The 27488-nt window shown below is 47.8% G+C and overlaps 1 protein-coding gene across 3 annotated transcripts in view; it reads left to right on the plus strand.

Annotated features, from left to right (window-relative positions):
* The window catches only part of plxnb1a (plexin b1a), a 43430-nt gene continuing 15942 nt past the window's right edge, over positions 1-27488 (plus strand). The window contains exons 1-10 of one of the 3 annotated variants that reach the window (XM_035522307.1): positions 1-364; positions 19252-19328; positions 19587-20674; positions 22694-22876; positions 23973-24101; positions 24273-24373; positions 24534-24666; positions 24810-24966; positions 26551-26659; positions 27374-27482. In XM_035522307.1, the coding sequence (XP_035378200.1) occupies positions 19598-20674; positions 22694-22876; positions 23973-24101; positions 24273-24373; positions 24534-24666; positions 24810-24966; positions 26551-26659; positions 27374-27482 (1998 nt within the window). In that variant the 5' untranslated portion in view covers positions 1-364; positions 19252-19328; positions 19587-19597. Of the gene's footprint in view, positions 365-18097; positions 18474-19251; positions 19329-19586; positions 20675-22693; positions 22877-23972; positions 24102-24272; positions 24374-24533; positions 24667-24809; positions 24967-26550; positions 26660-27373; positions 27483-27488 lie in introns of those variants that run through there. The other 2 variants (XM_027008408.2, XM_035522309.1) reach the window with 2 other exon arrangements.

Genomic DNA, 27488 nt, shown 5'->3' on the forward strand with positions numbered 1-27488 from the left:
CACACCGCGTATCCCGTTATTCGCTACAAGCACGCCACTTGTAAAAGCGGGGACTTTTCCTTTATCCAGACGCACACAAGCAAACGCGGTATTCTGGCGCACCCGGGGTAGTCTCGCAGCAACTGCGCAAAAGTCGGCGAAGAGCCACAGCACACGTGCGCCTCAACGCAACCGCAGCAGCGGTTCGTGCGCTCGGATGGTCTCGCTCTCGGGCTGGTCCTCGTGGATGTGCCCGGTTTGACAATAGTGGGGATTAACGAGGAATAGCGGCTGAACGCGACTTGGCGGCGAAAGACTTCTGTGTTTGATTACGCCAAAAAAAAAAAAAAAAAATTAATAAGCAAAAGTTCTGCACAATGTAGAGGTAAGAATGTTTTTATTGTTACATGTAGATCGATTTAATTTTCGCCTAGTTATGCTCTTAATACAGGTTTAGCAAATCTTAACATCAAGGTTTACCTTTACTTAAAGGTTTAAGGAAGGGGAAAACCCGTATTGAAACTATCATGTTGGTAATCCTTGCCACTCTCTAAGAAAATAATGCTTTGGGGGTGATGGAGCGTTCATCGTGCCATGACTTCACATGTTAGTTGAGTTTCAAACATTTTACAAACCATCTAGGACAGTGAAATATTTGCTGTGGTTTTATTGTTCTCTTTCATTGTCTTGTGTTATCACCAAAATACTGTATTCTTTACATGTCTAATTACCAATGAATTTAATATTAACAGCTGGCTAATTAACTGGCATAATATCTTATTCTGAAGAATGAGTTTGCTAGTAGTTATATGTGGTTGCTCTGTGATCCAAGATATTTATCAGCAAATATATAATATGTTCATCAGGAGGAGAGACACAAGGTATGGGTTGGAAACATTTTTCATTTCTGAGACTCCACCTGTAACGTATTGGTACCCAAATGTATTGATGAGTTATTGACGATTGACAACTGAGAGAGAGAGCGAGAAAGAGAGAGAGAGAGAGAGAGAGAGAGAGAGAGAGAGAGAGAGAGAGAGAGAGTATATATAGCCTTAAAGGTGGGTCGGCTGCACTCACTGATAGAAATCTACATGTCGTAACACAGGAGGCAGCTCTGTTCTTATTTCAGTAACTGAAGGAATAGTTTATTGCACAGCACTGTCACTTTGTGAAACTGAGTGCTTCCATCCATCATTCCGAAATGAAATGGATATCTGTGTTCAGCTGCACTGGCTGTCAATGTCAGTGTGTGGCTGGTGCCATTTGCTCGTCTGACTTGAAATGGAATTTACTCTGGAAGTCCAAACACCTCCCACATTTGTGTCTGCCTGACATTATTTTGGGATTGTGTGGTGGGCTGCAGGAAAGATCAGAGTGGAGACCTATAGGTGAGACTTGGGCTATATACCATGTATTTATTCAAAGCTTGTATCCACAGAAATACATCCAAAAGGGAAATTTAATGTTATCTTTATTGTTAAATACATAACTAATATTTCAGCCACAACAGTCTTCATTGTATAATCTATGAAAACAATATGTCTGTGCATATATAATAGTCACTCATTTCTATTTGGGAGTGTAAATCAGTGCAACAAAATATATTCATTGTATTTTGATGAACTTGTAAAGAAAACTGGACTTTTGTGACTTTTGAAAAGTCTGTATATACATGAGCTATGAATAGTGACTAATGCTCATATAAGGTTTTCATTAGTTTAGGAAGATTGTGCAATGATGTGTCAAAAGTTTGCAAACATAACAAAGATCAGGAGTCTCACACTTTCCAAACTTGCTGGATTGCCCGTTGTTGGGAGCAGAGACTTTCAAACATTTAGTAGGTTTCAAATATGCATCTACCAACATTTTCTCCATCCTTTTTGAATGCAGATGGACCAGTAACTGACCATCTGCTCTGTGTGCTGTGGAGCTGTGAGATCTGATTAGACTCGTCACCTCCTGCACTTGGGAAGCGCTCTGACTGTCTTTTACAGAGCTGCCGGGGGCTTTTAGTGTGACACCGAACATTCAGGCGAGGTTAACAGGTGGTGCTAGAAAATTGAGACAAACTGTTGGACTTCTTGGAATTATTTCTTAAAACTTATTCACAGACATGCTTGAATTCACTCACTCTTGTATCAATTATGCCCCTTAGAAGTTGTGGACTGTGCGTTATAGAAATATTTTTAAAGGGCTATCGGCAAGAGGAAGTTTCTTCCAGAGAAGGTAATGCTACCTTTCACAGAGTGACGGTTCTGAAACTGACGGTTATGACAGGTTGGAGTGGTCATTGTACCAAAATGACGATGCAAACTCCGTAAAGGCAGTTGACTTAGTTTTAATTAACAACCTTGAGAGAGAACATGTGAGCCCCCCCAGTCATGTCTTAAAGATACGTGTTAATATCTGGACACAGGCAGATTCCTGCATGCTGATTGGTCCACCCCGTAGCAGACAAACAGGATATTTATTCAAATGATCTACAGAATGTATTTGTGGCGCTACGTTTGTGGAAGTCCTGCTAACTGCAGCTGTTCTGCTGTGTGTGGGTGTGTGTGTTTGTGTGTGACAAAGACCAGGAAGCACAGGACATGGGTCATACAAGCAAAATGAGGACGTCCATCTGTTGCGTTTTAGGGATCAGCTGTAAAACACTGAGCTGACTTCATATTTATTGCATTTTTGTTCTGACATCAAACCACTTCTCTGAGCGTGTGCTGTGGGATTAGGTTGTTAGCAGGAGTGCCCCAGTGAATAACGAGCCATGGAATAAGCCTGGAACTCTTACGGCTTAAGGTTTGACACCCAACTGCTGCTGCCCATTGAAAACTGCCCCTTCCCAGTGTGTGCGGTTGTCCGTGGCAGAAGATTTTCACGCGCACACAGTTGCCATGAAGACGGGTACAGAATCCAAGTTCTTCAGCGTTTGGCAAGTAGACGAAAGCATGTAAGGGGGAATTCCATTGGCCAGGCAAGGACAGGTGGATGGCAAGGTGTGTGTGCTTTGCATCAGTATTCACACTCCTTGAACCGTTTCACATTACAACTTGAAATAAAAATTAACTTAACTGGGTTGTTTACATTTTAACTGAGGCATTCCTCACCAGTTTTACTGTAATAACTATGTTTCACTGTGACCCAAAAGGTTAATTAAACAAAAATCAGACATCAGAACATCCCCCCCTTTAATACTTGGTCTGGACTTTGACGTGGCCATTCTGTTACGCTGAGGTTCTTGCCTTGGAACCGCTCTCATGTAGCTTGGCCAGCATGCTTAAGGCCATTGCATTGGTAGAAGGTTGCATTGTTCCGTCTCTTCAGAAGGAAAATATTTTCTTCGTCCTGTATTTGCCTCCATCCATCCAACTGTGACCTGTGTCCCTGTCCATACCAAATGAAAAACATCCCAATAGCATGATGCCACTACCATGCTGCCTCTATTTGATGCCAAACCATGACGACACTACCATGCTGCCTCTAACATGATGTCACTAACATGCTGCCACTACCGTGCTTCACTGTGGGGAGGATGTTCTAAGTCTGAAGAGCAGTGTTTGGTTCGTACCATGCTTAGCACTTTCCAGCAAAGCCAAAAGGTTTGATATTGTTCTTACCAACAAGACTTCCTTCTTCCAAAAGTCTGCGGAGTCTCCGACATGCCTTTTGGCAAACTCCAAAAACATTTTCAAATGGCTGTTTTTCAAGAAATGTTTTCTTCTTGCCTCTCTTCCATAAAACCTGTCTTTGTAGAGTGACTGGGGAATAGTTGTCCCATGCACAGCATTTCCCATCTAAGTGGCAAACGACCCCCAACTCCTTTCAGGGCAACCTTTGACCCTTGGATACTTCTGATTACCGCCCTCCATAATCGGTCACTGACTTTTGATGGACAGCCTTATCTAGGGCGGACTTATCTAGAGTTGTGGCTCTGCCATATTCCTTTTTACATCCTTTTCTATAATTGTGTCCCAGACTTGTTTTTGTAGCTCCTTGGTCTTCATGTTGTTTTTGTAGATAGGCTCTGAAACTCTGGGACCTTCCAGGAAAAGGTGTATTTACATGACACTTGCACACAGGTGGACTTTATTCAAATAATTAGAAGACGTTGAAGGCAATAGAACTAATTTAGGTGTTTCGAAAATACAGGTGAATCCTTGGGGTGAAACATTTTGAAAACAATATTGGCTTTCCTCACACTTGAATATTATAGACTATTTTGTGTAGATTCGTGATATCTAGTTCTAGGGTGTAACACACAAAATCTATTATATTATAACACTTATGCAAGGCATTGTATGTTATGTTTGTTGGCACAGGAAGTGTTTTTGTTATTTTTGTTATACCTGTATGATATGAACAGATTCACAGATTCATATTCATTGCGACTGCAGTATTTCCTGATATATAAGACACGGTGACTCACATTAACCTGTGCTATCCTGACCAAAATGATTAACTGACCTGTACAACAGTATTGCCACAATAATGTCGTGCTGATTATGAATAAGTCATGCATTGTAAACTTAACCCTGCATCTTTATTTAAATGGCTTTTACATGACAGCCAAATCTCCATACCGTAGTCCTGTGTTCATTGGGGTATGAATGAAAAGAACCCCCCCCCCCCCACCAGGGCTTACTGCTCATTAGTTATGGTCACATGTGTGAAGGCCGTGCATGCTTCTTTATTCCGTAAAGGGGGGGGGGTTCACTACAGTTCCAGTACGCCCACCCCCACCCCAGGACCACCCGGCACCACATGCTGTACCGCTAGGCCTGCAGTGTTACACACTAGCCAGGTCCTAATCTGACCCATGGATTCTTTTTGTTGGGTTGTTCTTTAATCGTTCATGGTTTAGTGATTATGTAGTCCAATATCTTAGTTATACAGTAGTCGATTTCGCTCCCTCATTTCCCAGTCTGGCCAGTTCCCGCATCCAGTGTCACAGTGGCTAACTCACAGCACACCCCGGCTAAATCTCATCCTCTAGGCCCTCTCCAGGAATAAACAATTTAGTTTTATGATGAAAAGCTGTCCATAAGACAGGGCTATGGGTTTTATACATAAGGAGACAGGGACTGTTGCTGTTGTCATCTGGTGTTTCATGGACAAAACACAATCTGTAGAATCTTCTGTGCCAGTAAATGTGCCGGTTCGTGTAGTGTATCGTGCTGGTAGCGGTATCTGGTTTAAAGCTATGCTCTCACTCTTTACTCCATGTGAACAGGTGGTCAAAACAATGTAAGCGAACTGTGTGAACACGACCCTTCCACTGCCAACTAATGTGTGTTCCATGCAAATAGGCATGCACAGTTGCATACACACACACACACACACACACACACACACATGTATTTTAGATCCTTTAAATGTTATGTCATACTAAGTGGCAAGAGTTGCATGGCTAAAAATATTCAAGCAAGGGGTTCATAAGTTTTCTGTTCTGTTTCACCTTACTAGTAAATTTGCTTCATTCTGATATTGCCTACAAATCCCCCAGAGATTTCATATAAAATGTAAACCAACCAAGCAGTTGTTTGTGTAATTTGTTGTTGTTTTGGTTGGGTTTTTGGTTCCGTTATGTCATTGTCTTCTTTATCATTCATTATTAGCCATAGTTACATTTTATATCTGCTCTCTGATCTCCGTGCTCATATTTCTCACTGACGTGTGATCTGACCCTTTGCCACAGTGCCACTTGTCTCTTGGCCCGTCTGGATAATGCCAACCATTTGAAATATGTCTCTCATATACACAGAGCAGGGTACGTGCCACAGAGCTGAGAGCAAACGGAGGCAGCCCAACTCGCAACAGCTGCGTCTGTTCCCATCGGGCCCAAGATCGTTAGCCGACAGGTTACCCAGTCACCGGAGGGGGCTTGACCTGTGGTCATGGGTTACTCACCATACGATAGATTGGTCACATCAGTGGATGCACACACACAAATCCACCGAGACCAAGAGCAAGGTGCTGTTAATCTCACAACACCAAAATGTCAGCGTGCAAGCACAGCCTCCAAGTTTAACAGAGCAGAATGCCGCGTTGTGGTTACAACGGATCGATGAATCGATCCGACTTAATCCCTCACTCAGTGGGATTAAGAGGCTGTAGATTAGACAGAACTGGAAAAGTGGGAAAGGAGTCTTTCTGTTTGTTTCATTCTGAGGAATGTGAAGAAGGCGCATTAAGACAATGATCTGTTCTCTCCCTTTCTCTCCGTCGGGGGAGGGGTGGGGTGGGCAGAAGACTTGCGGCCACATTGGAATGGATTCCCCTGCCTTGATTTTGATCTCATTGATTTTGCTCATCTTGGAGGTCTTTCATAGCCTCTTACCCAACAAGGTTAGCTTAGGTTCTCTGTATCACCATACAGTGGCGTCTGCGCGAAGTTGGAGAGTAAGAACTAACCGCATTTTAGGACCATTACCACTGTGGAATATCACATTATACAGCAGCTCGTGCCAATAAATGGATTTCACATGTACAGTGACCCGCTCTTACCATCATCACGTTTGCGAGCATATACTACACGCGTCATAGTCCTGAAGTCATTTGACATTGACGGTTTCTTAGTCATTTGATTTTGACTTGGGACTTCAGTCATTTGAATTTAAAGCAAATTAGTGACTGAAGATGCAGGCCTATTGGCTTTAATTTCAGGACATGTGTATCTACATGAAGCATGCAGAAATAGCCGCCCTTTTTATGCAACAGCCTCCAAATTCAGGAAACAAAAGTACATGAACAGTTGGTGTCAGAGATGGAGAGTTTACAGGCTATGTGGATTAGTTCCCAGACAGGAGAGCTAACAGAAGTCTACCAAAATTCAGTTCTAGATGTGGCATTCAGTGTGAGGGTTAAAGAAATGTTAACGATACCCGCAAAGCACACAACTGTGATGCAGGGAGGGAAAAAATGGATGAAGAACAGCGTGCAGAATGTCCACGTAGATGTGCATGACCTCTGAGGCTTCACTGCATGATGCAAACCATCGGTAAGCCCCAACAAAGTTTCTACAGTTCTGAGGCAAAGTTGCAGACTGATGCAGCAAAGTTTAGCCTGTACCAGAAAGAGGTAGGCATAGAGAACAAGTGAGCTGGTGCCGATATAAGGCACAGCACCTCATCTGTTAAACTCAGGGGCATGGGCATGTGTGCCTGCCAGGGGATACCGCATGCCTGCCCCCACCCGGGACGCCTGCCTGATGGGAACAGCAGGATTCCGAAGCCAATGCCTCAAAACTCACTGGGATGGAACTTCAGATTACAGCGGGACAAGGAGCTGAAATGTACTGCCAAAGCAACTAAGGAAAAAACCGCATGAGTCAAAAGTGAGGGCCATAGGCAAACACCCAAGCCAAACCCCGGGAACCGGGTATCCCATTCACTGGGAGCCAGAGGGGAGGTGAGAACCAAACCAGTGGGAATGGAGATGGCTGCTTTACAGGCCTGACAGGCATGGGAGATACCAAGCATCTGCTGATGTCTATGGGTTGTAGATCTCTTGACTGCAAATCATTCATTACAAAGGAATAGCATTTTTTATGCTGTCCCAACGATGTACTCACTGTCTCATGGATGTGTCGATTTAATCATCCCAGACACAAAAGGGGGAAGTAATTACATTTCCTCAAATGAATTTAACAAAACAAACTGATAAATTAACAATGATCAGATGTAAAGCTGGCCTTGTATCTGGCCTGTGTGATAACCGAGGCTCCTAAAGCACTGGCTTCAACTCAAACCCTAATCTCCACACATAAATCAACCAATCATATCATTTTTATCTTGGCGAATGACACTGCATTTGCAGTCTGTCCAGATCGCTGTGGCTGGTGTATCCCTGCCATGTTGCAGTGAAGATTGTCATTACATGATAGTGTCTGCGAAGATCCGGCAGGGAGCTGGTTTTACTCTGCGACAGATGCATCCAGGCCTCTTCAGCACTCTGAAGGGTTAAACTGAACTTTAAAAGTGGCTTTAAATTACTGTGTTTTCTGGCTGTTCCTCACTCTTCAACCAAATAAAAAAATTGCATTCTATCAGCTAAACAGGAGTGATAGAAAGATTTTTCTTTTCTGCAAGTTTCAGTGGAGTCTGTCGTATTATTTAGGCATCTTTCAAATGGCACCCTCAAGAAAATTTAACACTTGGTCTGGAGCACACGTAAAACATTAAGGTGCACGTTTAAGGTGTGATCACCTTTCTCCTGTAATCATTAACCTCTGGAATAAGGAGGTCGGTCTCTTCTCTCAGCTGAGTAATGCAAGAATGAAGTACCTCTGTCAGAACACTGGACTGAAGTTCTAGCATTTCCAGACCAGACGTCATTAGAGTTAGGCAGGGCCTGCGTGAACGTGGGTTTTTTGTTTTTTTTTAGCTGTAAAAGCGCAGTAGGAGTCATCTACTTTGCCCTAGTGTGAAATGGACACGCTGCTAACCAGAAACGTCCACAAAAAGTCTTCTTGTCCTCTTTATTGCCTACTGTTGACTTGTAATGGAAAAAGAGCACAAGCTCATTAAACCTTACGCACAGAAAACACGGCTGACCAGCAGGAGAATCCCAAGCTGCTGGAAAACTGCTCCTGAGATGTATTTGTTTATTTTTAGGCCTGGTTCCTCCCGTCCTTTTGCATGAACGAGTTCCATTATACTGGCATCCTGTCATTACTGTCTCCTACCGCGAGCGTGCGGTCGAAACGTCAGGGCGATCCGTGCAGCTAATGTAACGTTTCTTCGTCTTTTCTTATGCTTTCAGATTTAGAGCGCGTGACGGCAGCGGGTCTATGAGACAGAGTTAAGAGGCACATGAGGTCAAACAGCTCACGCTGAGAAACCGGGACGTTGGGAGAGGAAGCCATGTATCTCAATCTTGCAATGTCCCCATGCCACTAAATCAGCCCGGCGACTTTGTTCCGAACACACACGTAGCGCAGTGTTTTCCCAGACCGCCCTACACCACGCAGTTCGTCGTTATAGTCCTGTTCCGCGCAGCTGCACTTTACGGGGTGGGCTGCGTGTGACGTCTCGAAAGTTCATCACAGAGGTGCTCAGAGAGGATCCAAGGGAATGTTTGTGTGCTGACTGCAGCCCTTTTAAACGTTACGACCTCCCGCCTGGGAGATTGTGTTGTTCTAGGAACAGAACGCCTTAACGCTCGCCATAACCGCGAGATCAAAGGCACAGCCTATCTCACGCCAGCAGACAGAGCCGTATAATACCGGCCCGCTCCGTAGCTGAGAAAACAGTCGCGCGCCTGTTGTTTGCCAACGTTTGCGTCAGGTCTCGCGCAGCGACGGCGGAGCAAATTTCAACCGCGTCGGCCGTCATCCTGGGGCCCAAGGTGGCGTCAAGTTCCACCGTGAGACAACTGCTGCCGGTGGCAGGGGGTGGGGGGTGATGGGGGGGGGGGGTCTACCGGAGTGCGGACCTCGTATCAAAACACCCAGAGGTCTTTGCTAAAGCCATCAGATCTCCGGTCCAAGCTGCAGCCCACCGGCTGGGCACCGTGGGGGGGGGGGCTGCTAAGCTGGACTGCTCTGTTGTAGTTGCTGAAGCTCTTGGCCCGGCTGGCAGCGCCTGGGCTTCGCTAGCTGTGCCACGTCCTTTGTTCGGAGTTCGCTAGCACCACGCGCTACGGCCTTGCAGAGGGATTTTGCTCCACACCCTTGCAGTAGCGCTTGCGATATTTCATCAATATTTCATATGTTTGGTGTTTGGAAACAATATCTAATGTCTCCATGTCATATGTTTACTAACAGTAAACAGTCCTCGATAGTAAGCCTACACTAGACTTCTACCCACACTGCATGTTACCAGTACTGAATGATGCAAAGATCTGATTATTCGGGGTTATGTTTTAGTGTGGAAGACCCATGACTGAATTAGTCAAATTCAGCTAAATTGCTGCTGCTATTAATGTTGTTTTCCTCGCTTGCTTTTTCTATAAGGAGGAAATGAGCGCAGGGTATTATACTCCAGTAAATAACCAGTCCCATTCAGCACTGGGATCATGTCCATCACTTTTATTCCCAGCGATGTCGTAATCTGCATTCGTGTGATTCATATGCGCCGTGAATGCAACAGCTCTGCTTCGTGGCATTAGTTTGCTGAAACATAACTGAGCTGCAAATATTGAGTATTCCATTATTGGCATTTAACCAGTGTTAGATAAATATTTGAATATTTATTGATATTATTTGAAGTAACATAAACCATCACATGATCCTAGTAACCCTGTGTTTCCTAGTAACCTGATTTCCTAGTAACCGGATTTCGGTGGTAGAATTTATCATATTTGGTGCACTATTGTTTCTGAAGTTTAAGATTTGGCTTTTTGGTGCTCTCCCCTTCTCCTCAGTCTCTTACCAAGATGAAATAAATAGTAATATTTCCGATATGACTCCAGTATCAGTCGTCGCGGTGGCACCGCGTGGCTGAGACACTAAACTAAGTGGGTCATGAGCCGGAATAAAGACTTCAAAGGAAGAAGGGAGGCATCTGGCTGCTCAGATGCAGCGCACATCTCCAGCTCCACTTCCTCGCCGACCAGAGGCAGCGGGGAGAGCAGGAGCGTCCGCCCCTCGACCAGCGACCCCGCAGCAAAGCGGAGTGCGGCGTGAGAGTTAGACGAAATGGAGTTATTCGCGAAGCAATTAGCTCTTCACCGTTCCGACGCGGCAGTGGGCAAAATGTGTCCCTTTGGCGTGCTGACCCCCCCGGGCAGGGAAACGGCCAGCGAGGGAGGTTTTTTCTGCAGGACGCCTCTGTAGCAAAGGGTGACTTAAACGTGCCGCTGGATGTCTGGGTTGGGAATCAGGCTTAATCAGAGCGCCCGCCGATAAAGGCTTTGGCTTGGGCAGGTCTCGGAAGAGAGTGCTGAGTCTGCCCTGAGACGTGTTCTTTATCAGGCGCGTCTGGACAGTGGAGATAGACTCCAGAGACTCGAGAGCATGTCTCTCTGCCCACCGACTACTGGGGTTTGGCCTGGGAGTGACTCCTCTCGTATTAATCATTAATGTGGTTCCCAGGTGTTGGGCCTGTTAACCGCCTGGCACTGACCGTGGGGGCCTCCCCCTTGCGTTCCACCCCCTCTCTCCTCTCGCTCTCTTCCTCTAATCTCCCGAGACCACTCAAGCAGGCTGAAGAGTTAAGACCACGCGTGTTCCCACTCCATCCCTGATTTTGGAAAGATTGCTTCAATTAAGCGAACGGCAGGGTTCCTATTTTTGGAAGCCTTGGGTTTGTTTGTTTTTTTCTCTCCCTGTCTCTGCCTCTCTCTCTCTCTCTCTCTCTCTCTCTCTTCCTCTCCTTCTGTCTTTCTCCTACATAAAGACATAAATAATGACATGTGCTTGAAATGCAACGCGTGGAAAATACTGATTTGGAACACGGACGAAGATATAAACAGTGCAACCCTGAAAAGGCGCAACGTTACCCAAAGCTCAACCTAAAGTGGACACGCGTCCCGTAGGACGGCAGCAGGAGGAAACAAGAGAATGCAGAAGGAGACCGAAAGGGTGTTGTCAAAACGATGCAGGTCGACTCCCCGCGTTCTGAGCTCGGGCTGCAGCTCCCGCTGCGTGTGCCTGCGTGTGTCTATGTGACGGGCAGTTGCACGTGCTCGGGTGTGTCCCTTTGTCTCGGCTGCCGAGGGCAGATGCAGGCGGCATAGTGGACAGCTCTGCCGAGAGCCCTCTCAGAGAGAGGAGGCATCTGTTCAGCCATTCAAGCCCACCCCCCCGACACACACACACACACACACACACACACACACACACACTCTCGCTTCCCACCTCCCCAGTGCGCCGTCTTTCAGCTTGAGCGGAACTCGTCACCTCTTCACGTTGCCATCTCCTTTTATTCCCCTGCCACCGCTCGTGAGCAGGAAACAAACAGACAGATGTCTTGTTTCAGACCACCTGCAGAGCTCCGCCCACTCATTAGGGCCTGCCCCTCCTCCGGAGCATGCCGGGGCCCGTGGCCATGCCCGCTGTCAGCCCACGCCAGGGCCCTTCAGATTTGGCAAGCTTCGATCGCCAACGATTTCCTGTCAGCGGTGGCTGAGAGGCTCGAAGATTGATCACTTGCAATTGTCCACGTGTAGGTTAAGGTTGCTGTTGTCGTTGTGTGTGTGTGCGTCTGTGCCCTTCGGTCCATGTGGGTGGGTGAACACTGGAAACAGAAAGGATACGGGGCTTTATGAAGTGCTCAACGGTCGATGCCCTCCCACACCGAAAAGCCGCCACTCTCTGTTCCTTGGTCCTACGTCCTGCTCGGCTTGCCGCTGAAGACAAAGCGCGGGTCTTGTGGTAGCCCATTGTCTTACAAATGAAGTTGTCCGACTTCCAAAAGTGGAACAGAAGGTCCTGAAAGATCTCCCCTGTCGGTGACTAAAATGCTCCTCAGTAGGACTCCATTGCTGGTGCTGTTTTGGACGATCGTCAGTGTCTTCAGTGTCTTCTCGGTGTCTTCGCTGACCTCGCTCCTTCGCAGTCTTATACGCTTTCAGACGTCCAATTGCCTACGTGGCCGTGCAGTGCTGTGAAGTCATGTGCAGGGTTTCATAAAGCAGTGCTAGCATCGATTGGTTTGTCTGTCCCGGGCACTTTGTGAATCCCCGGATAGAGCTCATCTGGATATGACAGAGTCTGCTGAATTCTCCCTCAGCCCCGGGGTCCAAGATCTGTGGAAGAACCTGGAATGATCGATGAATGAGTCAACACATAAGCAGTCAGAATTGTTTTTCACAGTGATCCACGTCTCGGCGACTCTGTGTGGCCCCTTTGTGTTGTGGAAATGAGAAGAGCTGACACAGATGCTATCTGCCCTGGTCCTTCTTTATTTGGCTGCTTGCCAGAAAGAAAGAACGGGGGAAAAAACTCAGCAAAGTAAATATTCTGTGCTGGAAACTGCCAAAGGTGCAGTTTTAAGATGATTTGGGTTTGTCCCGTGAATAATGGAAGCGTTCGAGTTGGCAGACGCTTCCTTCCCTTTTAAATAAATCGGAGGGCTTGGTTGTGCTTCATGGCTGAGACACAAGCTACTGGAAGCCATTACTTCTGCATGGATCCACTGGCTGCAGATAAATAGCAGATAAAAGCGAGAGGCTTTTTGTGTCACGCTCGCGTCTGACGCTTTGCTGTGTGGCAGCCGAGTGCATTTTGATTCCGATTAAGCGTTATGAGGCACACGCGTCTGTCTCATAAACGCCCTGGGTCAGGGTCACTTGGGGGAATTTAGGCACCAATAGATGTCTGCGACAGTTATGGATGGGAAGAGTGTTTTGTGCGCCTGCACTACTGCCAAACCTCGTTTGAAAGAATGCAGTCCCACGCACCTGCGAATGAAATAACATCTCTTGCATCAGCTCCTATAAAGCCAGTGTCTCTGCTACCGTCCTTGGCCCGGACTTTCGTTTTCACACCCGGGCCGGGTTATCGAAACCTGGCCCCGCCTCTTCATGCTGTCATCACACAAGCATTCTCTCCGTTACACACGGGCTCAAACACGGACACGCACAGAACGTTCTACGCGGCCGTGCTAATGTTTGGTTTGGTGTGTTGTCAAAGCTCCCCCCCCTGCGAGACTGCCAAAGGTGACAGGCGGTTGACTTCCAAACAAATTCAGCTCTCGAACTTCTGGCTCTGTAGCATAGCTGCGCAGTTACCCAACGCTCCACGAGATGTAAATAAACTACCCACTTCTAGGGGCACTGGGGGCTCCGTGGACATAATTGAGAGGATTCTCACTTACCTCGGCTTAATCTAATAGGTGCTCTTTCAGAACTAAATTAAATGGCCACAGAAATCAGTGGAAATTGAAATTGTCTACCTGTGCTGCCTTCCCCTGTTACAGTGTCTTAACGGAATTGGGATTTTGTTCATCCACACTTGGACTTGTCAAGCAGCAAAGAGGATACGCTACAACCTAAGCAGGTTACAGCGGCCTGAGCTCACTCTGAAGTAAACTCCCCCCTTTGCTTGCTTCTCTCGGTGGGCTCCCTATTCATGTTACGCTGGTGTACTGGAGCAAACAGCCGGTGGTGCTGTTGAGGTATGTGAGCACAGGGAGTTAGCTGCTTAGCTGGGGGACCAGTGTCCCTGTTAGGGGGGTTGTAGTGGCGCTGTGGTCATTTGGGGGGCGATCTAATAGCCTATCCTGAGTGGGATCGCGCATACATGAAGCCCCTCTTCCCCAGACCACGGGGGTGTCGCCAAGACAACCGCGCACCACAAAGAGCCTTCTCAGTCCCATTCAAGGAGCAGAGAGAGAGGGGCTTTTGTGCCGGACCGCGGGGCTGTGGGTGGGAGGTAATGTATGCATTTAGTGTGCAAACAGAATGAGTGAGCGCGCACGCGATCGGGGCCACGTTTCGCGGCGCGCTCCGCGTCCCATGCGCCGCGCACAAAGATCGACTTTGTGATCGGCGCCGCTCTACCTACACGACGACGAGGTGGAGATGGCCAGAGGGGATATGAGCGTTTCCGTGCCCACGAGCAAGATACCCGCAGGAACGATGTTGATGTTGTCTCACTCTTTCATGTGCAGCCCACTTCATCGGCTGGGGTGGGATTTAGGAACTTCAAATGGCTCTTTGTAGTAGCGGTGTAAGAAATCGCAAGGATTTGGGGGGGGGGTGTTGTTGTTTTTTTGTTTGTTTTTTGTGGTGAGTTCCATTCAACTCAGTCGCCCGATAGAACTGAAACATGCAGAAAATCTCATTTCAAAGCGGATGTCAGTTAGAAGCGACATTTGATCTTGTTAGTTAAACTGTACGAACCGAAACTTCACTTTAATAAATAGTACTGGAATAAGCCCCGACCCTCGGAAATCCACCCCTAAAACGGCAAGGGTCCCGGGGGAGCTTGCGCACTGGCATGTTGCGGGACCATCTCGTCGCCCTAGCCAGCATTGCTGGACTGCAGTCCTCAGCACACCTGAGCTAGGTAACTGATGAAAGTAAGCCGAAGGTAATCTGACCTGGGGCCTGACTCCACGGCTGACCCCTACCTCAACCGCTCCCCTTCGCCTGAGCAGAGGCAACCTCACCTTTTTCTTGCTTCTTCTCACCACAGAGGTGTCAATGTGGATTCCCCAGAGTGTAAAGCCAGAGGTGCAAGCACAATAAACACATAACATCAGTGCAACCAGACAGTAAATACACAAAACAGATGCCATAAACTGAACACATTACTATGAATAAACAACATAGGTCTCTATAATATATTCCACAGAGAGGCATGTGGAACGTTGAAATACAAGATATTCTGAATAATTAACTGCATATAAGACAATTTATCTTAAAGTGCACGCAAGCCGATACTTGCTTTTCTTACAGTTACAGTTCATGAGTGATATGATATAAGTAAATTTTATTAAATTAAATAATTAAATGAATTATTGGTGTCGGTACACGTCTGAAATATGAGGACATTCGCTATTCAACTCATCACTCATTAAGTGATCCTTATGTGACTGTAACCTGGCATTAGTCTGACAGGCTAATAAACCTCCACCCACATCTGGGGCGGCACCTTCATTATTAACACCTCACTGAGCTGGCCGGCAGCGAGTGGTCAGAGTCCCAGAGTCTGCTGCATAATTAAAGGCCCCATGGTGCCTGAGGGCCTCCCGTGGACGTCCTGGGTGCCCGTCGGGTCCGTGACTGAGCTAGTCCAAGCCGGGGGGGTGGGGGGTGGGGTATGCGTGGGGAAGAGCCAAAATGGCAGAGCTTCAGAAGCAGGTGTGCCTTCCCTCGATGTTTTGACATTATTCTGCTATTTGATGTTTTGATGTTATTCTTCTAAGTCCTTTGGTGGTCAGGCAGAAGAAAAAGCCCCTGCTCGCCGAGGGAGACACATCAGCCTGCCGAGATACGGTTTAGCAGTAAAAGGCATGAAAAATTCATGATTCAATGCAATATTTAGGAACTGCAGGGGTGGGGCAAACAGGGCATCTTTTCAAAAATGCTCAATCAAAAAAGCACAGTGTTTAACATGTGCCTTATTAAACTTTACCATTTTAAAAAGCAGGAGCTCTGTCAAAACCATATCCCACTTCATTCAGAAAAAATTTCTAAACATGCCATTGCTGTGATATTATTTGCGTTTATTATTTTAAAAAAAAAATTTTCATTGAATTTCTCCCTTAAGAGCTTTGGTTGCGTTTATCCTCTTTTTTGACAAGATTCCAGTTCCCGCCGGTGGTCCTTGAGCCGAGAGGCCTGAGTCACAATGCATGGAGGACGCTTTGTTACCTTAGCCAAGATTCCACGCAGACCTGTCATGTCCGCCTTTCAGATTACTGAAAAGGGACCTGTGAAAATGCAGACAGCCGCCCGTGGCGTAATTAACGTGGCTGTAATATTGTGACACACACACGATGTTCACCAGTTTTGAAAAAAGAACAGAGTATATCCATTCACTAAAGCAGGTAGCAGGAGCTTTATTTGGTGAAATGTGAAGCTGGACAGATGCTGCTGTGAGACCAGATGTCTATGCTGATTCATAACAGAGTGCAATAAGAGCCTAGAACTGCAGTCTGGGCACTTCCGCATATGGCAGAGTTCAGTTTGGTTAGTGATGCCCTTTGACACAGAAGCACTAGGACTGGGTGCCGTCCTGCGGCCCTCTGGCTCACTCGTGGTTTCCGCACTGGGCAGCGTCGAGTGTTTGGACTTTGCGGAAACTTTGGACTTTGCGGAAACTTTGCAGAAATAGAGGCCGAGGCCCGGGGGGGGGGGGGGGGGGGGGGGGGGGGGGACACCCCTCTTTGCATGCATCTGCATTTCCACACCCCACCCATGTTGGACTGTCTAACCTCAGCCTTGATAGGTGGGGCTATTTATAGCAGTTGGGAAATTTCTCGGGGTACGGGGCACCGGTTCTTGACACCTAGAAGAACCAGATGATCTCTGCTGTTTGTTTTTACTGCTATGGCCCATCTGGGATGCGACTGGCTCAATCCAACGGGACATGCTGCATTTACTGCACTGACGGCAGCCGTGGATATAAACAGTTATTAACCAATCATGGCTCACTTTGCTTATACACACTTATACATGCTCTTATATGAACTGTTCCTTTCTGCTCTACTCTTTTTCCTCAAAATGTATAAATATTCCGCACTGTATGCGTTTTCTCTTACCATTTCTGTTGCATAAATGATTTGCGGACTGACAGTAGCCCCTCTGCAGAACGTAGTCAGAAAGCCTGACTTGGAAAGGCCATCTGTAATACGTGGTATGACGAGTATGCTTAAATACTGCTCTCTGACTGTAGTGTCTGTCCAAGTGCCCTATAAACAACCTCTCTCTCTCTCTTTCTTCCTCTCTCTCTCTTTTCTCCTTTCTTTCTCATCCGTTTTGTCTCTTCTTCCCTTCTTCTTTCTACAACCCCTAACTCTCTCTCTCTCTCTCTCTCTCTGTTATTTTAGTCTCCCTGGCTGCTGCCCACATGCCTGTCCCTCTTCTGGTCCCTTCCGGTAAATCTCTCCATAATTGTAAGCCGTGAGGCAGCTGCCAAACAATAACCGCTTTCTAAAATGTTTGCACTTACGAACGTTCCTCAGCTTTAGCCCAAACCTGCCAGCACCTCATAGGCTGCTCAGCTCCGGCCTGCCTTCCAGTGACATCGATTTGAAAAGTCATCTTTTTCCACAGCGTAAACCAGGCTCAGACGTTCTCGCTGCCCCGGTGAATGGCCACATTGTCCCCCCCGGGTACGATAAATAGGTTCCTTAATCACCCCGAGTGGCAACTTCTCGTGTCCCTTGTCAGGCCCAATGAGGCGTGACGGCGATACGTTCTGCCGAGGGCCATAAAAATCTGGGGTCAGTGCCAGCGCCCGGGTCCGGGGACGGCGGGGTCAGCCTCCCGCCCTCTCCCGCCACGGGAGAAGGCCCTGGCCGGCTCGGCCTCGCTCTGCCGTGCCCCGGCATCCATGCCCTCGGGAATGCCTCCAGACAATGCTCGCCTTTCAGGCCAGGCCTATTCAGCCTGACAGGCGGGAGGCTCTTTTGCTCAGGCCCGGCTAGAAGTACTTGTCATTCTTGGAGGGGAACCTCTGCTCCGTCGAGGCTTCTGGCTTTTTCAAATGTCGGCGTGACTGATCTGCGGAAGGTGGGACCAGATCTTCGCCTTGACCGTCTGTGGTGTTAAATCTACAGCACATCTGCCTGTCGGTGGTATTAAAGAGTCATTGTCATGTGACGTGTACTAACTGACCTCCCCATATCACGCTCTCTCTTTTTGTCTGTACTGATTCTGGTGGAAGAACATTCTTGTTTTCTTTTTTCTTGTTTTGTTTTTTTTAAAAACATGTCAGGTTTTTGCTCGACGGAGCACCCGCATTCCTTCATTTCTTCATCCTGCGTCGTCGTGGGAAGCGCAGGAGGTGCTGCGTGGAAGACTCTCTTCAGCGGGTTAAAATGGAGGCCGTCTGTCCACCATTTCTCCTTCTCCTGCTTCCGTCGACTGCCAGAACACGCGGGACGGTGCGTTTTAAGTGCGAGGCACCGTGGACCGACAGCAACGCTAATATTTGATTGGGCGAAGCGCTGACCCTGCTTTCACTTTCCAGCCCACGTCCGAGGGTCAATGACATTCCTTACAATGAGGCCTGCTTTCTCCATCCTGCTTTGTGCGTGTCTGTCTGTCTGTGTGTGTGTGTGTGTGTGTGTGTGTGTGTGTGTGTGTGTGGTGGTGGGGGGGGGGGTGTGCGTGTGTGCCTGCGCGCATGCATATGAAGGGAGCCTGTGTCTGAGAACGGACGATAGTATTTCTTTCTCGACGAACTGACTAAAGTTCACGGAAGAAAGCGAGAAAGCAGACAGTAGGAGGGAGAGAGGAGAAGAAAATAAGAGACAGAAAAGGAGAGAGAGAGAGAGAGAGAGAGAGAGAGAGAGAGAGAAATAGTTGGGGAGTGTTTGCATTTAAAAAACAGCAAAAAACACTTCCAAAACCGGATCCTCTCGGTGTTTTGACTTGTCGGTCACCCTTATTAGGAGATTGGACGGGTGAAACTGGGCACTCCATTATGCTGTCAATCGTTAGATCTTATCGATAAGAAGCAGTGAAACAAGCGCAGGCTGGCATGGGCAGACGGCCAGCGGTCGGCGTGCCGCGCCTGGTGTGGGCTGATTTGTAATTTACAGTACCGGAATCTGTCTGAGGGCAGGGGCGCTCCGCTCGGCCTGCCGGGCTTATCAGCGGCGCAGCTTTCGCGCGATTGATTCTGGAGGCTCAAATTTAAAGTGTGCGGTTCTCCCGCAGGCTTCCACGGGCATGCGCTACACTGTTTGATGACCAAGAAGACAGAAGCCACCCGAACCCACTGTCTCTGACAAATGGTAGGAATCGTTTAAAAAATGATTCAGAGAATGATTAAAGAAGAGGGAGTAAATAGCAATTATTGTTGTTTGGAGTTTAGATCCACTTGCAGAATTTGTGTGTGTGTGTGTGTGTGTGTGTGTGCCACAACATGCCTGCTAGATAGTTGCTAGATGGTCATTTCCAACTACCACGAGGACTTCCATTACTATGTTCCATGTTGTTGTCATGGTACCCTCCATGCTCCTTTTTGCATTCTGTGCTCGGTGTGTTTGCAGAGCAACGTGGGATGGCTCTCTTCCTCTTCCTGTTACTCCTCCTCCTCCTCCTCCTCGCAGCCGGCGCACCCTATCCCCGCTTCTCCTCCAATGACACCGTGTTTCAGCACCTGGCCCTGCACCCGGACCCTGCCGTGGGCACGCTCTACGTGGGGGCGCGCGACCGCCTCTACCAGCTGGCCGGCCTGGACGGCCTGCGCCTGGAGGCGGAGGAGCAGACAGGTCCCGTGAGAGACAGCAAGGAGTGCCTGCCTCCTGTTACCACGGACAGCTGTCCCCAGGCGCGGCTGGCAAGCAACCACAACAAGCTGCTGCTGGCGGAGCCGCACTCACTGCAGCTCGTCACGTGCGGCAGCGCCCACCAGGGCACGTGCCAGAAACGCAGCCTCGCCAACGTGAGCCGCGTGCTCTTCTCGGCCGCGAGGCCCGTGGACACGCAGTACGTCGCCGCCAACGACCCGGCCGTCTCCACCGTCGGGCTTGTGGCGAGGCCGCGTGACGGGGCCCCGCCCCTCCTCTACGTGGGGCGGGGCTACACGAGCAGTCACCCACCCATCTCCACTCGCCAGCTGTCAGGCGAGCCCGTCTTCTCCTACGAGGAGACAGCCAAACTGGCCGTGGCGGGCCGCCTCTCGGAGTACGACCACAACTTCGTAGCCGCCTTCGCGCGTCATGGCCACGCCTACTTCCTCTTCTACAGGCGGGACCTCAAAGCGGCTTCGCGGGAATACAGGTCATATGTCGCGCGGGTGTGTCTGGAAGACCAGGCTTATTATTCCTATGTGGAGGTGCCGCTAGCGTGTCATTCCGGCTCGCCTGGGAAGCACTACAACCTCCTCCAGGCGGCACAGGTGGGCGGGAAGGACTCGGATGACGGGCAGGTCCTGATGGCGGTCTTTTCCACACCCCTCAACGCCGCCAGCAGCCCGAGTGAAGAGTCGGCACTTTGCGTTTACGGTCTGGACGAAATGGACCGGCGTATAGATGCCACGCGGGACCTGTGCTACACACAGCATGGCCACAATGGAAGCGCTAGGGTGGCATACATCGAGTACGAGGTCAAATCCAGCTGCGCTAATCTGCCCATGGTGAGAACATGCTGGATTATTTCCCCCTGGGGTTTGTTATTTCAATATAACATTTGCATGTTATAGCTGTCCTACTTAGATTTACATTTACATGTATGGTATTTATCATAACTTACAAAAGATCTTGACCCAAGTCAACACATTTTTTTAGTCATATAATTATACCATTTTTTAAGAGTAAAAGGGAATCAACTGTTGCCATCTGCCATTATATTTGAAAACAGAAAAAGCCCGTGTTGCTTATGATCCACTAGCCTTTATATCTGACACAGATATCATTATATCTGACACAGATTACTCTTGCCTAGATGTCATGGTCGTCTAAATGAGTGATGCTGACTGAGGAGGGTTGAGCAGGCATGCTAGAGAGTTCCAATTCAGTCCTAACAAGACTGTTCGACCAGTCACAGATCTCCAGAGTTCCAATTCAGCCCTAACAAGGCTGCTCGACCAATCACAGATCTCCAGAGTTCAGAATCAGTCCTAACAAGGCTGCTCGACCAATCACAAATCTCCAGAGTTCCAATTCAGCCCTAACAAGGCTGCTCGACCAATTACAGATCTCCAGAGTTCAGAATCAGTCCTAACAAGGCTGCTCGACCAATCACAAATCTCCAGAGTTCCAATTCAGCCCTAACAAGGCTGCTTGACCAATTACAGATCTCCAGAATTCAGAATCAGTCCTAACAAGACTGCTCGACCAGTCACAGATCTCCAGAGTTCAGATTCAGTCCTAACAAGGCTGCTCGACAAAATCACAGATCTCCAGAGTTCAGATTCAGTCCTAACAAGGCTGCTCGACCAGTCACAAATCTCCAGAGTTCCAATTCAGCCCTAACAAGGCTGCTCGACCAATCACAGATCTCCAGAGTTCAGAATCAGTCCTAACAAGGCTGCTCGACCAGTCACAAATCTCCAGAGTTCAGATTCAGCCCTAACAAGGCTGCTCGACCAATTACAGATCTCCAGAATTCAGAATCAGCCCTAACAAGGCTGCTCGACCAGTCACAAATCTCCAGAGTTCCAATTCAGCCCTAACAAGACTGCTCGACCAGTCACAGATCTCCAGAGTTCAGATTCAGTTCTAACAAGGCTGCTCGACCAGTCACAGATCTCCAGAGTTCAGAATCAGTCCTAACAAGGCTGCTCGACCAATCACAAATCTCCAGAGTTCCAATTCAGCCCTAACAAGGCTGCTCGACCAATTACAGATCTCCAGAATTCAGAATCAGCCCTAACAAGACTGTTCGACCAGTCACAGATCTCCAGAGTTCAGATTCAGCCCTAACAAGGCTGCTCGACCAATCAGAGATCTACAGCGAGGAGGCCCATTGGTGCCTATAAGTCTCCTCACTCCAGCGTTGTTTCCAGCTGGCCAGCCAGAGTTCCGGCCTGCGGTCCCGAGGTCGTTAAACATCAATAAACCCACTTGCCTAAGATACACTAACAGATCCTGTTGGGGGGGCGGGGGAGCGATCTTAGAAACGAAGGTTTTGAATGACATGAACTGGAATTAAAAACCAAAGAATGTACATAAGCAGTCTGACATCATAGATGGGAAAATCCCAAGAATTAGACACCCAGAATAGGCGAAACCACATAGTTGTGTTCACTAAATAAAACGCACATAGACAATAACATACGCAAACACACACACACAAAATCGAGCAAATTATGGTTATTATAGATTTTGGTCGGTACAGGTTAAACCACACGGCGGGCAGGATGACATCACAGTCTGTCTATTCCTAAAGGAAGCACCTCGTACACCAGGCTTAGCAAAAGATAATCTCATCTTATTTAAATCTTCTTATATGAGCTAAGAGGATTTTGATGACTCCAACAATAACCCAGATTTTTACAGTACATAGACACGAGCCAAGAGATGATGCATCCCAGCAGGATGTGATGCTGGCAGGTAGCTAGGGTTCAGGTCGACCATACTAGGAAAGTTCTGGTTTGCTCTCTGTGCTCAGAGCACGTGCAGTACAACGTGGGTGTGTTTTTCTCTGCCCCTAGGACACGCTGAACGCCTACCCATGCGGCTCAGACCATACTCCCAGTCCAATGGCCAGCCGGGAGCCAGTGGAAGCCGAGGCGGTATTGGACAGCCCGTCTTCTCGTCTCACAGCTGTGGCAGTCAGCGTGAGGGAGGGCCACTCCATTGCTTTTCTGGGAGACTCCAAAGGAAACTTGCACAAGGTAACTAACCGATGGTGCTTCTTTGCACAGATATGGTGGTGTCTGTGCTAGTTTTTTTTCCTACTTCCTGTATGTGCATTGCTACCTGTTTGGACGTGCTTGTACAGGACCCAGCCTAAATGACACACACATTTCCGTGAATAATCCTACATCACTGTGCTCACCGCTCATCTGATTAAGGCCATGGCTTCACATCTAATTGGAGGAGTGCTGAATTCAGTGCCATAGCCAAATCGACTGGGGGGTTTCTGGCTTTTCAGATCCCAGGAGCAACCGTTAAGCCCAGTCCGAATGATATTTCCTGTTTGAGGCTCAGGCAATAAACTTAGCCGCAGGCAATATCCGCGATCAGGCAGCCTTGTGTCAGTATGCGGCATTAACCATGCAGTCCATTCCTTTCTAATCCTCGGCTCGGCCTTGGATCAAAGGCTTGTGTTCGGTGGGTTCGGTCTTAGACCAAAGTCAGCACAGCAAATTCCGTAGTCAGCAGGCACACCCTCACACACACGCATATATATTTTATTCTCACACGTACTCAAATCGTGCTCTGTCCCCAAGTACGAACGGTCGTATCCGTAGTCAGTTTTGCATCGTAAGCGCATGTGATTTTGGCCGTGGGCTGCAGTATCTGGCAGAGGGTCGATGGTAACGCGTTTAAGCCTGTCTGAGCTGAACGGGGGAGGGAGGCCCCTGCACAGCTCTTAGGCTGAGGTGTCTGACACTCGCAACCACGTCACCTGCTTGGCTGATGGGATTCTCCGGGCCGGGTAATCTCATTTCCTGAAACCTACTCCGCTCCTGATAGGATTCGGGAGGCATTAGGCACCTTTCACGGATGTATTCTGTTGCCATCGGCCTCGGGTTTTCTCCAGACCCGGGGACGCGCGGCTCCTCTCCACAGACGATCATGTCTACAAAATCCACAAATGCGTTTTTTTTATGATGCGTTCAGTGCGCTTATTTTTTCTGTGTGTGTGTGTGTGTTCTGGCATTCAGGGACAGGTTGTACATGGAACGCCAACTATATCCTTGACAAAGTCCATTCTAGAGCCTTACTGTATTCCCTGTTTGTGTCCGGTTCTGTGCTGCACCCTAGGTGTTCCTGGGCAGGCCTGGAGAGGTGAAGAACTACTCCACTGTTCCCATTCAGGCCGGCTCCCCTATTAAGCGAGACCTGCTGCTTGACGCCTCCCAGACACACCTCTACATCATGACCAGTAATACCGTGAGTGCTACGAATTATGACGTGTAAGGTGTATTATATAGTGCTGTATACGTGACCTGTCACTCCGACATACAGCAGAATGAGTGAAAGTGGGGAAAGCATCATTCTTTGGTCCTATGTTATTGTTTGTGTGTGTGTGTGTGTCTGATATGTTTCTGATCATGTGTGCAGGTAGAGAAAAGGCCGGTGGCAGAGTGTGAGAGACATAGAGATTGTCAGTCTTGTCTTGAGGCGCAAGATCCCTACTGTGGTTGGTGTGTCCTCGAGGGGAAGTAAGTGTTGTCTTTCCAACCATCAATTTGATTCAAATTGATCATGGATTTACAGGACTTGTATTATGCACTGCACTTGAATTCCAAAGCTTATCTGGTTTCGTTCTCTTTCTCCTCACCTCGTCCTCTGCGTCCTTGGCCTCGTTTCTCACCCTCACAGGTGCGGCATGCGCTCCGAATGTGGGCGGGGCTCGGTGGATGGCCATTGGCTGTGGAGTTTCGATGGGGAGCACAAGTGTTTGAGGGTGGAGTCACTGAGCCAGTCCAATATCAGCCTCGGAGTGCAGAAGAACGTAGGAGCAACACTCGACGCTATTGCTCTGTGCTCTGTCATGAACGTTAAGACAGCATGATCATCAAACCTTGAAATAGCAGACTGATGTGGCAGTTGATTTTGAATTGAACAAAATGTGAATGACCCACTCTGTCCCCCTAGGTGGCCATGGAGGTGCCTGGTCTGCCCAGCCTGTCTGAGGGGGAGGCCTACTCCTGTTTTTTTGAGGAGGCGCGGAGTACAGCTTTCATCAGCGGCACCATGGTCATCTGCTCCACTCCTCCTGGTCACAGGGCACCTCCAGTACCTCCAGGACAGGGTAGAGGGTTTCAGTTGCACACTGACAAGTTGGTGGAGAAATTCCCCAGCTGCAACCACAAAAACAGTTTTTTAAAATAGCTGCGCAGTGCCCATTGTGAAACTGACAGATGTGTATCTGTGGTCATTGCTGAATTGTGTATGATTTTTGGCCAGCCCATCTGTTAAATTATATTTTTAGTCAGAATAGCCACTTCAGTGTAGATGTGGAGCATCAGGGTGGGGGGGCTGTTTAGTCCAGTGGGACTAGGGTGGGTGGCTGTTACTAATTTTAGTGAAACCCTGTATTTTGAGAGTGCAGTAGGCGAGGTGGGTTATACTATGCAATGAATTCACTCAGATAATATGGGGCATTTAGCACTTTATGTCAGCTAAGGAGTTTTAAAATCGATGTGAAACTGGGAGCCAGTGCAGAGCTGAAAGATATGGTCTGAATTGCTTTCTGTATGAGTTTATTTAGTGAATTTTTACAGCATCCTATTAGAAGACATTACATTAGTTCACTCTTGATGAGAAAATCATGGACCAGTTTCTTTGCATCTGATAAGGAAAGTAAATGTTTAGAAATATTATGCTAATGGGGAAAAGTAGTTTTAGTAACATTACATACATGTGTCAAATGAAAGGTCCAGCTAAGCTACTAAGACCAGTCGTACATAAATCAACACTTGTGTGTTTCATCCATGGTGCCTTAATGCTAATCATCTATGCTGAAATCAGTATAGAATGACTTCGTCTTAAAACAGAGTTTAACTTCGTTATTAATGTAACGTTTCGAGACAGGATAGAAATTTGTGGAGTGTAGTAAGAAAATGTTTTGATAAAATAGACCAAAAACTGAAAAGAGTAGTCACAACACAGAACAGGAACAAGACGTCTTAGCCGTAGTCGGTCCAAAAATGCAGAAACCAGAGAGTAATATATAATCGGGCGAACAAATACCAAAGGGCAATCCAAAAGACAAGACTTGCTTTTCTTGTTATTCTGACATTTCGCTCATGTGGATGGGGATACCCAGGGCATTTTCTCTTTCAAAGGGAAGTGGCAAATATTTAGTGTGCATTGTGACAGGCGCAGGGAGCGTCTTGATACTTCCAGACAAAAGCGTAAATAAAAGTGCACAGCAGCGAGCTAGCCACAGACACAGCCATAAAACACAGCACAGCCATAAAACACGACCATAAAACACAGCCTTACAGAACAGCCATAAAACACAGCCATACAGCACAACCATACAGCACAGCCTTATAGCACAGCCATAAAACACAGCTTTACAGCACAACCATACAGCACAGTCATAGAGCACGTCCATACAGCACAACACAGCCATACATCACAACACAGCCTTACAGCACAGCACAGCGCAGCGCAGCCATACAGCACAGCCATACAACAGCACTGGCGGTAGATCTCCAGCTGGTTAAGAACTTAGCCCTGGAAGAGTGTTCCTGTGGGATTAAGTAGGCACAGGTGAAGGTAATCAATAGTTAAGGGATTGGGCTTCTTACGGACTGTAGTCTACTGAGATTACACTCCAGTGACATAATGATATGGAGTTTTACTAGTTGTCTGTCTCTCGTGACAGATTTCGTGTCGGTCACTCTGTCTCTACGCTTCGGGGCTGTTACCGTGGCAATGCAAGAGTTCACCTTCTACGACTGCTCTCTTGTACAGGAACTATCAGGGACCATGCCGTAAGTTCCTCGCACACCCGTCCCGCGTTTGGTGCATGTGAACAGTTGGCTACTTTAACCTGCGCCTGATCGCTGCTCATAATTATTTTACCTTTTCATGCAAGTTCACTTGTGCAAGATCCCACAAATTTGCAACTGTAAAGTTATGAACTAGAAAAAAGTATCACCAAGACTACATGCTAAATGTACTAGAGAAAGACTCTTTCCCCTCTCAACTGTGCTCTTCCCTGTGAAAGCCACACAACAACTGTCCCGGACACCAAGTTATCAGAAATAAGCGTACCCGTGGCTTATTAAATTATGAAATTCTTAGCAAAGAAAGGTTTATGATTTCTGCAAGGACACACAACCTTATATTTACCTGACCTCTCCTGATGCACACACTGGCCATATATTCTACACTGTAGACTGTTCAGATTTGCAGTGCTTGTTAAAACTCTACATTCTTCACGTTCAGTTCAACTGAGGAAGACTGGTTTAGTAACAGACGTGCTCTGGCAAAATGAGTACAAATGTCATATTTAGCTAACCAGGCTTTTCTCTGGCCATCCTCCCCTTCCCATAGCCTGAGCTCCCTGCGCTCATCCAGGCTGAAGGGTCCGGCCCCGAGAAACTGGCCTGGATTGCTCTTTGGCTGGCTTGGAATTCCCAAAAGGGATCGGATGATCGTTGAAGTTTTTCACATTTTTCTTCCTCCCTCTTTTGCTGGCGCAGGTGTACGGGGTGTGTGAGCAGCCGCTGGAGGTGTAACTGGTGCGTCCATCAGCACGTGTGCACACACAAGACCACATGTGACCAAGGAGTGCTCGTGTACAACCAGCATGTAAGT

The sequence above is a fragment of the Electrophorus electricus genome, chromosome 24 (assembly GCF_013358815.1).
Source record: "Electrophorus electricus isolate fEleEle1 chromosome 24, fEleEle1.pri, whole genome shotgun sequence".
Classification (NCBI taxonomy): Eukaryota; Metazoa; Chordata; class Actinopteri; order Gymnotiformes; family Gymnotidae; genus Electrophorus; species Electrophorus electricus.